Source organism: Callorhinus ursinus, unplaced genomic scaffold (assembly GCF_003265705.2).
Source record: "Callorhinus ursinus isolate GAN/ISIS: 27379988/994484 unplaced genomic scaffold, GSC_fseal_2.0 scaffold59, whole genome shotgun sequence".
NCBI classification, from domain to species: domain Eukaryota; kingdom Metazoa; phylum Chordata; class Mammalia; order Carnivora; family Otariidae; genus Callorhinus; species Callorhinus ursinus.
In genome coordinates, this window is record NW_027397121.1 from 1,787,222 (window position 1) to 1,798,448 (window position 11,227).

The 11,227-nt window shown below is 56.5% G+C and overlaps 1 protein-coding gene across 1 annotated transcript in view; it reads left to right on the forward strand.

Moving 5' to 3' along the window:
• The window catches only part of KCNK5 (potassium two pore domain channel subfamily K member 5), a 37,943-nt gene extending 27,538 nt beyond the window's left edge, over positions 1 to 10,405 (forward strand). The window contains exons 2-5 of the mRNA XM_025862538.2: positions 3,737 to 3,848; positions 5,013 to 5,179; positions 5,488 to 5,656; positions 7,764 to 10,405. Of these exons, the coding sequence (XP_025718323.1) occupies positions 3,737 to 3,848; positions 5,013 to 5,179; positions 5,488 to 5,656; positions 7,764 to 8,629 (1,314 nt within the window). The 3' untranslated portion in view covers positions 8,630 to 10,405. The remainder of the gene's footprint in view (positions 1 to 3,736; positions 3,849 to 5,012; positions 5,180 to 5,487; positions 5,657 to 7,763) is intronic.
• Positions 10,406 to 11,227: the final 822 nt, after the last annotated feature.

Sequence of the window (11,227 nt, forward strand, 5' to 3'; positions counted from 1 at the left end):
CCTAACCCTGGGGACAGGGTTGGTCTGGCTCCCCCGTGCCACTCTCCATAACCCAGGGATGACCTCAGTCCTGGGTCACTTTCCTCACCTGCCGAGTGACACCTGGCAGGATCACAGGAAGAGCCAGTTAGGTGACGTGTGTATATACACCCCAGCAAGGGGTGTCCACCATTCAGGAGCACAAAAATCCTACTTCATGCCCCAGCATTGGGATGGAGCCAGGCTGATTCCCAGGCTAGCTGCTGGGTGCCCGTGGGCAGAGAGGAGGCAACAGCAGGGGGTGTTGGGCGTGTCCAGGGGACAGCTGGAGCCGTGAAGGGAGGCGGGGGGAGCCCCACTGACTTACAACCAGACAGTCCAGAAACTAGCCCGGTTCTGCCATGTAACCTCTCTGAGCCTGTTTTGTGACCTGACCAGTGGGCAGAACTGCCACAGGATTGTTGTAAGGGCTGGTGGTGCGTCTAACCCTGGGGACACTGGGACCCTTCTGAGTGCCCTTCTCTGGATGACCGTGGAGAGGTAACAGAGGTCCTGGGGAAAGCACATGGGACTGTGGCCCCCTGATAACCCAGGGCCAGAGGCTGAGGCTGCAGGCTGTGCCCCAAAGGGCATAGCATTGGCGGGGGGGAAGGCAAGAGACCCAGCTTGTCTACCGCAGGGCCCCCAACCGTAATGCCCTCTTTGGTTACCCTGTTTTGCCACTCTTCCGTTTGTGGTGTCTCCTCAGCACTTACTAACTGATCCCCAAGTCACAGATTGCCTTTGGGCAGGCTGTGTTTCTCAGCGGGGGCAGTGTCAGCACCGTGGGTTGGGCTGTCTTGTGCGTCCGGGGGCGTCCGGCGCCATCACCTGGCATAGATGGGTGGGAGGACAGGGATCTCATCTCCTCGCAGTGCCTCCAAGGTGCCTGTGGCAGCGTCTCACACAGACACCCCTCCCCACTCAGCATTTCCAGACACTCCCAGAGGGGGCTGCCACCCCACTGAGCACCCCTGGGTCCAGTCACACCTTCAGCATCCCTGTTGTGCTGTGCTCTAAACACTATTACCGGAAGTGGGGCACTGCCCAGAGCCGTGCATTCTCAGGTAGCTCGTTATCCAAAAACGCCACCCCGGCTCCCTCTCGGTTAGCAGATCATGTGAGGTCCGACACCCAGAGGGGAGCACAGGTCCCCGTGTGTGGCCCAGCCCTCAAGGGAGAAGGTGTTGACACTGCCTGAGATTTTATTTACTTTTCTAGTGTTTGCTAGTTTGTGGTCAGCTGAAACCCAAGGACTTCTCCTGTGGATCCTAGACTGACCTTTTCTAACCCAAAGTGTATGACATGAAAATAGTAAAAGAGAATGCTGTCTTGTTAGTTCGGGCCCATCTTCCCCAGGCGAGCTGGTTTTGAGTTCAAACTGCTGTTGCCGCGTGTTCGCTCTCTCCCCCATCCCAGCCTCGTCCCCAGCTTTGCATCCCTTGCCGATTAGACTGGTCAGCCCTCCACGTATGTCTTTTCTGTGTTGTTGATTAAAATATGGAAGAGGCCAGGCCTTTAGCCTGATCGTGGAGGCCTCAGGCCAGGTTGATAAAGATCAGTACCTCTTGGTTGTTTATTTGCCTTTGAAGGGGCCCAAATTAATCCCAGCTCCACCCTGCATCTCTCTGTCTTGTCCACATGAAATATCTGCAAGCCCATCTGTTCAGCTGCCTTGCTGAAATCTAGATTTACTGCATTCCACCCAATTTCAAGGGTTTGCAACCCCTTTGGAGCGGGAGATGCACTTAGCTGAGCATGACGGGTTCTTGACGAACCTGTGCTCACTTCTAGTGCCCACCAGTTCCTCTTTTGAATGTGCCAAACATTCTGCTATCCCCATTTAGACATCTGTGAGGACTCTGGTTTGAGTTTCTAGAATACACCCCTTTCGTCTGTGTGAGAAGAGGGACAGCGCTCATGTCGCCGAGACTCCATGGGGAGGACCAGACTCAGTGCCCCATATGCATCGTCCTCTGCTCAGTGGTGCAGCTTCCCTTTAAATGTTACTTTCGTCTGTCAGGCTGAGCTCCCCTTCGTCTGTCATTTTGCACTCTACCCTCTCCACCCTACAACGGGCAGCTGAGATGACAAAGGGCCAAAGGGAGCCACCATCTGTTTAACATTAAGACATGGGACCCTGCTCCTGCTCATTTTCCTGCCTCGGACATAGGTTTAATTTTTTTAGAAAACCTTTCAGATGGACCCAGAGGCCCCTTGGCATCTAGATGTGCTGGCGCTCGCCCCTGGAAGTGGCCCGGCTGGCTAGACAGCCAGCTCTCTGAGGGGAGGGCTGCAGGGAGACCGCTCCCTGGCCTGCAGGGAGATATTCTGGAAACGCCGCGAGGAGGCCGGGCAGCGGGTGGTGTGATTTGATGGCCTGTCAGATGAGCATGTCATCATGGAAAATTCTTTATGGAATCTGCAGATCCGTTTACACGGGTCTGCTGCTGCTGGGGCAAACTGCTCGTGCCTTCAGAACAGCCCCAGCCCCTCCCTTGTTTCCCACTGGACTTCAGTCGCACCGCGGAGGGTTAGAATTGCGGGCTTTCTGTCTCCCTCTTCCATCCCTCGCCCTTCTGTCTTCCCTCAGTCCCAGGCTTCAGTTTTGTAGAGAATTGGACTGAGTCTCCTGATGTCTGGATTGGGTGGCCCACCCTAGGGTCCCCCTCAGGGGCAGAACTGGAACTCCTAGCTTAAATCCCGGGCCCTGTTGGGGTCCATGCCCTGCCATCTGCAGGTTGCAGTGAACGGTGGCAGGACTGAAGGTTGGGGAGGGTAGAGGCTGTTCTCAGCAGGTTGAAGCAGGTTTGGCAGCTATTAAAGTTCCTGGAATAGATAAGGTTTCTTCTGGGGCCACCAGTGGACTTCCCCAGGTGGCCTCTCACCTGCTGCCCACAGTTGCTGGGAGCCCTGTGGGGACTGAACTGATCGCATGATTTTGAGTCACCCTGAAATGTACACACCACTTCTGGTGATCTGTCCTGGCCTACACCTTGAAATTGCTTGGCCCAGGGCAGAGAGGGGGATCCAGACAAGAGAGGGAAGGGGGAGCTTGTAGGGAAAGAGGGTAGAGTCCCAAGCACGGGGAAAAGGAAGCCAGCTGATGCAGTGCGTACTCCCTCAGAAGACAGATCCAGGAGGGCACTGAGCTGGGGCGAGGGGTGATAGGGGTCCCTCCCAGGTCTGTCCCGCGGTAGAAGACTTCTCTGTGGAGGACTGGATAGGGCATAGGCATCCCGTGTTTCTGAATCACATGTGCCTTCTTTGAGGCAGAACCGTCTAGAACAGTGGTTCTCAAAGTGTGGTCACTGGCCCAGTAGCAGCAGCAGCATCACCTGGAAACTCATTAGAAATGCAAATTCTCTGACCCCTTCCCAGACCTGCTGAATCAGACTCTGGAGGTGGGGCCCAGCAGTCTGTATTTAACAAGCTCTCTGGGTGACGCTGGTACATGCTAGTAAGTTTGAGAAGCACTGACTCCGTGAGAGAATGGACTTTAGGGACAGAGTGCCTGAGTTCACATTCTTACCAGCTGTGTGACCCTGGGCAAATCACTTAACCTCTCTGATTCTCTATAAAATGTTTCATCATCTATAAACTGGAGACAGTAATTGCCACCTTGTTATTGTGATAATTCAATAAGAATGCTCATATGGAGTTGCATCCACTGCTGGCACTTTGAAATCACTTCGCCACTTTGTGTCTCTTGTTCTAGGTAGTATCTGATGCTGCAGGACAGGGCGTGGCCATTACGGGGAATCAGACGTTCAACAACTGGAATTGGCCTAATGCAATGATTTTTGCCGCCACGGTCATCACTACCATTGGTAAGTCTTCAGGGACCTCAGGACACCCATGTCCATGCCCTCGCTCCACAGAACCTTGTAAGAGTCCAGCTCTGGTCCCATGGCCTTCAGTTGCATTGTGTTCTTTGAACACTTTGCTGGGGATTTAGTAAGTTCTTGGCGACTGGCCACGCTTGGGAGACTTCTCCAGGAGTGCTCACCTGGGCTGTTGGAGCAGAAATGACACAGCCTGATAGCCCGAGCCATGCAGGGGGTTGAGCAGGTTGCGCACTGCACCACTCCAGCCCATGCTTGCTCACTGGGCTGGGTGTCTCTTTTGGTTATCTATGGCTGCATGACCAACCACCCCAGACTTAGTGGCTTTTAAAACACAACTTATTATCTTCCGCCGCTCTGTGGCTTGGCTGGGTTCAGCCGGTTGGTTCTTCCTGGAGGTCAGTAATGGCAGTGGCAGTCCTGTGTCTGAGGCTGGAGTCAGCCAAAAGCACTACTGGCTAGACATCTAGGACTGCTTCTTCCATCACACGTTTGACAGTGGACCGTGGCTGTTGGCTGAGAGCACGGCTGGGGGTGAAAACACAGTGACTCGGGCAGCTTGCAGTATGGCAGCTGGGTCCAAGTGGGGAATTCCCAGAGAGAACCTTCCAGGCCATCCCGGAGAGAAGCAACAGGGCTTGTTAGACCTAGCCTATCCAGCACCATTGCGCCACGTCTGCTGGCCAGGCCGGCCACTGCAGCCCAGCTTCTGACGCCGGCCTGGCCTGAGCAGCAACATGCTCTCACAGGAAGGGATGGGATTAAGAATGGCCATCTTTAGAGACCACCTCCCGTGGTGCCTCTAGGGTGTCTCCCCAGAGAGGGCTCTTGGTAATTTGCACAGTGGTGCCATATAGACTAGTGGAAGGCTTGCTAATGATGAAAGCTTTGTCCAGCAGGAAGCTCCCAGTCTGATGGAGGAGACATAGCCCATGCCATCCTACTTGCTTTATAAATGATCACAACCAAAGTGTAATGAAGTGAAATTTCATTTCTTAAGGAGTGATACTAGATCAATAGCAAGTAATCGTCAAGAACGTGGCTGTGTGGATGTGGGTGTAGGTATGGGTGCATAGTGGAGGCAGGGTGAATCTGGGTGCATCACCCCCGCTGTGACTTTCTGTGCCTCACTCTCTTCTTCTTCCTCAGGCTATGGCAATGTGGCCCCCAAGACCCCTGCTGGGCGCCTCTTCTGTGTCTTCTATGGTCTCTTTGGGGTGCCGCTCTGCCTGACGTGGATCAGTGCCCTGGGCAAGTTCTTCGGGGGACGTGCCAAGAGGCTGGGCCAGTTCCTCACCAAGAGAGGCGTGAGCCTGGTATGTCCCCAAACCCTGGGGGCTGGGCAGTGCTGGGGGGACCCTGGCAGGTGATGGGAGGATGGGAAAGATTCGAGAATGGACAGAGGTGCTAGAGTGGGGACGGGAGGGCAGTTTCGGGGCCCCCCGGCCCCTGGGTGAGGCTGGGAATGGTGCTCCTCGCCCTTTGCTAGGCGGGTGAGCCTCCTCCTGGGCCTGGTGCCAGCTGGCCTCCTGCCTGGCTGCCTCCCCGGCCTTCCGGGCGCCCCTGCCATGCCCCGGGTCCCTGCCGTGGCTCTGACTTGGTCTCCCCACCCCCACCCCATCAGCGGCAGGCGCAGATCACATGCACAGCCATCTTCATTGTATGGGGCGTCCTGGTCCACCTTGTGATCCCACCCTTCGTGTTCATGGTGACCGAGGAGTGGGACTACATCGAGGGCCTCTACTACTCCTTCATCACCATCTCCACCATCGGCTTCGGGGACTTCGTGGCTGGTGAGTCCTGCCCTCCTCCCCGTGCCTCTGCCTCTCCGCCTTCTCTTTCTCTGCTTCTCCACGTGCAGTTCAGCTGACCTTAATGAGACCCCAGCAGGTGCTCAGTGTCCTGGGCAGCAACCCTCCCCCCGCCCCCGAGGGGTCTTCTGTTTCCCTTTCTTTCTTGGGTCATAGCTTTTCCTGCTTCTCCCTCTGTTCTCCCCTGTCTCCTAGGCCTAGGTTCACTAGGGGCTGGGGATAGGTCCTTCCCCACCCCCTGAAGGGTTTGAGCCTGTTACCCAGAAAGCCCCGGAGCCAAGCCAGGGGCCCCCTTCCTGTCCCAGAGTTGCCGGCCTTACCTCCCGTCACAGGAGCGGAGGGAGCTGGTCTAGAGGTTTGGCTCACAGGCCTGAAACTTTACTCTTGCCACAGGCAGTTTAGAGACAAGAGAGGCCTTCTCCTAAACTGCCCCACCCTCTGGGGGCTGGGGCAGCCCCTCCCACTCCTCCCCTACTTAATCCAGGCAGGTGATAAAATTCTTTGGCCCCAGCCTCTCCGAGACTTGTGCCTGTGGCCTGCCCTGCATCTTGGCCCTTCATCGTTTTGACCCCTGTTTGGCTGCATTGACCCAGTGTTCTCTCAGTGCCTCCTGCCCAGCCGATCCCAACCTTTGCTCCAGGGGCCTCCGGTCCCCCTACCCCCCCCCTCGGCCAGGGGCAGGCGCAGGTCACTATCCTTCTCATTGTAAGGGGAGACTCCAAATGTGAGGAGGGGCGGCTGAGTGGTGCGGGGAACAGGAAAGAGGCCCAAACACTCTCCTGACCTCGGCAGATCAAGGCCTGCTGTCTTGGGAGATAAAGTTAGACAGAGGCACAGCCCTGCCATTGTCTGAGGGACCCTGCGCGAACAAGGAGAAGCCTTTGCACTGGAGAAGTGGGGTGTATTTTAGCCATACTTTCTCAGCTCCAGCAAGACCTCAGACCTCTCCCTGTTTCCTCATCTCTAAGCTTGGTTTAAAAAGAACAGCTCCTACCTAACAGGGTGGTAGAAGATCAAATGAGTGCTAAGGATAGGGCCCAGCTATGCTAGCATGCGCCCTGCTTATCATCACACCCTGCCTGTGACCAAGAGCCCCGAGCATTCCTCAGAGACACCTCTTGTCTCCAGGGGCAAACACAGCACCTGTCTTCAAGGGACCTCTCATTTTATGAGGGTGGTATAGTCCCTGCCCTGCGGGAGCCCCCTTCTGGAAGAAGCCCCCTTCCCCTAGTCCCTTTTCCAGACTGCTCCCAGTTGAAAGGTGGGGTGGGGGCAGGATATATAATAACGCAGATTAGTGTGCCTAGAAATGTAAAGTTAAGCTAGAAATCTCATAATGCTGGAGTGTAGGAGGTCAGTCAGAGCTGTGCAGGGTGACCCGGGAGGACTCCCTGGAGCAGGTGTTGGGAGCCTGGCCCCAGAGGAGGAGGAGGTGGAGTGGCAGAGCCCTCTAGACCACGGGAAGGGCCAGCCTGAAGAGGACAGAAACAGGAAGTCAGGGGGCAGCCAGACCCCACCGAAGGAGAATCAAGGCTTTCCAGAATAGTATATGCTGGGACCGGTGCACACAGACCTCTTGGCCCAACCACCAGCCCAATTCATATTAAAGCAGTGAGTCCATCCCCAGCAGTGAAGATGCCAGCCACTCACTCACTTAATTTCCATCCTGGTTTTAACTGAACTATAACATATATGCCCCCGAAAGTGCACAAAACAGCTAGATGTGGTACAGTGAATAATCGAAAGGCAAACATGCATGAACAATTGTCTGACCTGTGTGTTGGCTGCATTAACAACCTCCCCATCGCCTTGGACCTGGAACCTACCTTACCCTAAGGAACCACTCTCCTGACTTCTGACAGTTGAGGACACTGAGGCTCAGGCAGGTTGGGGACTAAGATAGGGACATGAATGACTGGACCGTCAGGATGATAGAACAGTCTGGTTTCTAGTCCTTTCTTTCACCGTGCATCCCATTCTGTGTTCTGACGCTGTGCCTGCTCTCAGAGAACCTGGCTTTGGCCTTGACATGCATCCAGGTCCCTGCTGACCTTCTTCTGACCCTCGGGGCTTCCTGTCCCATCTGCAGGTGTGAACCCCAGCGCCAACTACCACGCCCTGTACCGCTACTTTGTGGAGCTCTGGATCTACCTGGGGCTGGCCTGGCTTTCCCTCTTCGTCAACTGGAAGGTGAGCATGTTCGTGGAGGTCCACAAGGCCATCAAAAAGCGGCGGCGGCGGCGGAAGGAGTCCTTTGAGAGCTCCCCACACTCCAAAAAGGCTCTGCAGATGACTGGGAGTACAGCGTCCAAGGACGTCAACATCTTCAGCTTTCTGTCCAAGAAGGAGGAGACCTACAATGACCTCATCAAGCAGATCGGGAAGAAGGCAATGAAGACGAGCGGGGCTGGGGAGAGGGTCCCAGCACCGGGGCTGGGGCCTCAGGGGGGTGGGCTGCCAGCCCTCCCCACTTCCCTGTCCCCTCTGGTGGTTTACTCCAAGAACCGGGTGCCCAGCTTGGAAGAGGTGTCTCAGACGCTGAAGAGCAAAGGCCATGTGTCGCGGCCCCCCAGCGATGAGGCCGGGGCAGGGGCCCCCAAGGAAGGCTCCCCGACCTCCGAGGTGTTCATTAACCAGCTGGACCGAATCAGCGAGGAGGGTGAGCCATGGGACGCCCAGGACTACCACCCGCTCATCTTCCAGAACGTCAGCATCACCTTTGCGGACGAGGAGGCTGGCCTCTCGGACGAAGAGACATCCAAGTCCTCCATAGAGGACAACCTGGCTGGGGAGGAGAGGCCCCAGGAGGGGGCCGAAGCTGAGGTGCCCCTGAACCTGGGCGAGTTCCCCTCATCGGACGAGTCCACCTTCACCAGCACCGAGTCTGAGCTCTCTGTGCCTTACGAACAGCTTATGAACGAGTACAGTCCGTCCGACTGCCCCAGGGGCACGTGAGGCGGGGCCGGCTCCCCACCCCACCTCCGATGGCTTCTGTCCCCCTCATCCTGGGGCGTCCTACCATGGCTGGGACCTCCGGCCCCTGGTGGGGGGCAGCCCTGGAACTGGGAGTGGGGGGCCAGGGGCCTTCCTCACCTTCCATCCCCTCCGGCTAGATGCTGTGGGTCAAACTCAGCGTGCACCCAGGACAGTGCCTCAGTTCTCTGGCTGAGTGGGCACCCTGGCGGTGGGAGGCATCTGGCCTGAGCACGGCTGGTGTATTTGATGGTTCAGAGACATGTATGGGCTGGCAGGTGACCCTCTGGGAGGCCTGCACCTGCATGGGTCTTCAGACGTCCTTCGGCTGAGCATGTCACACGGTTCTCTGAGGCTCGGGGCCCCAGCCATTTGAGTTCACCAGTATTAATGAGTTCCTCTGTGCCCAGCACAGAGCTAGCTATTTCAGAAAGAGAGGAAGCGGGGGGCACTGTGAGCCCTGGGTCCTGCCTTTGCAGGAGGTACAGCAATGGTATGGGGGCACTGAGCACTTCAGCTCCTCAGCAAATAGCAGGGTGCTGTGTGGGGTGCATGTATAAGCATCCCCCAACCCCACCTTATCTGCCTATCAGGCCCTACTGCAAAGCTCAGTAGGGAAGAGGCGCCCAGGGGAAGGGAAAGGGGAGAGATCCTGGGCAGACACTGAAACACTCCTATCCTAATACACAGGACCCCGAGCAAGCTCTGAGTTGGCCCGGGGTTCTAGGCCTTCTGGTTCTGCTCAGACCAAGCCACCCGGAGCCCAGTTCCCTGACTCACCCTTTGGCCAGGTGATGGCAGATGCAGGCTTTCTCCCTCCCTGAGAACGCTGTGGGAAGAGAGGGTATCAGTAGCCAGGGAGCTGCAGGAGGAAGCTCGGCTCTGGCGCTTTCTGTCCCCAGCCTCCCCTGTGCCCTGAACAAGGACCTCATGGCTCCCTGGCCCTCGTGGCCCCCATGGTGGGGGAGGCCGAGTCCCTCTTGGCTTACACGTGGGATGGGCCAAAGATGTGAATCAGCTCCCTTGCTGCAGCCACGGTTTGGCATTTGTGTGCGTGGGTGCACATGTGTGTTTAAGAAAAGACAGGGACACGGGGAGCAAATGATAATGTGAAACTGTATACAGACTGTTTCTGGTGAGGGGCTGGCAGAGTTCTCGGGGTCTCCGCGATACGCACCCTTAGGGCTGGCCCTCTCTGCCCTGTATGTTTTGTTATTTTTTAAATAAACTGCTGTTTTGATATACCTGGCATCCATTGTTGGCCTCAGAGCCAGAGGGGAGAGGAGGCAAAAGAGCCGGCCCCCAAGGAATGGATTGTTACGTGTTCGCCCTCCCACCCCCAGCTCTGCTGGGCCTTTCTTGGTGAGCTCAGCCAGAGTCACGCTGTCAAGAGCCCCCACATAGAGCGGGGGTGAAGGCACCGAGAAGTGAGTGTGCACGGTTGGGGCGAGGCATCCCTCACAGGTGACTGACGCCGGCCAGGAGGCGAGTGATCACCCTCTCTGCCTCTCAGCCCCCTCCCCAGGACTGTGGGGCCGGACCCCACCCCAGCCCCTCCCCCCGACATGTGAAGACAGTGATGGGCGTGTGTGTCCACACCTGCGTTCATCCTGTGACCCAGGGCTGTGCTGGGTTTCCTTGCCCCACCTTGCTGGCGTGTTGCTGGCCGTCCTGGACTCACACACTGTATGTACATACTGGCAATGATGTCAAATGTAATTTATTTTAACATTTTTACAATAAAGCCTTGAAGATGGACAGGCCAGCCTGGCGTGTGCTGTGTGGGGGCAGTCTGGGAGAATTGGGGGTAGGGAGAACAGACGACGGTGCGAGGGTCACAGTGAGGATTGGTCCGGAAGGGAAAGAAAAAAAAAAAAAGAGGCAAGGAGGTGGGGGAGGGGCCAGCTAGTTAAGATGAGGTGGTCAGGATGGGCTTCTTGGGGCAGGTGACAGCTAACCAGTCTAAATGCGGATGGGGAGGAGCCTTGCGGGAAGGATCCTAGAACCGGGAAGGAGTCAGAAGCCAGGGGAGAGTGATGGGTTGGGGGTGGGTTGGGGGTAGTGGTGGGGATCGTGCAAACTGTCCGCAGTCTGCTTTATGCTCATGCTCCACAAATGAGCTCCTTTGATCTTGCAACAGAGCCATGCGGTAGGTGTATGTGCCCATTTTACAGGCCAGGAAATAAGGCTCGGAGAAGTGACGGGCAAGAGCTCAAGAGACAGCCTGGATTCAAACTCACGCAGCCACACTCCTGCATCTGTCCCCAGCCACTGGGATGGGAGGAGGAAGTGAGCCTGTGCTTTGTGGCCACTGACATGCCCTGGAAGGGCTCCTGTCTTGGAAGGTGGGCCAGAGAATAACTCGACGATGGACCAGGCTTGAGTTCGAGGGGTGGACCCTGGGGACCAGAAAGAATGTGAACGAAGGACTGACCAGGCTCAGCTGGACATGTCTGCATTCATTTAAAGGGAGGTTCGGCCAGGCTTCGTTGTCTCAACTGGTTGGAGATTGGTCTCTTCTGTGGTTCCAGGGCCGCCTGACCAGGACCAAACAGGACATTTGTTAAAAGTTGGAGTCTG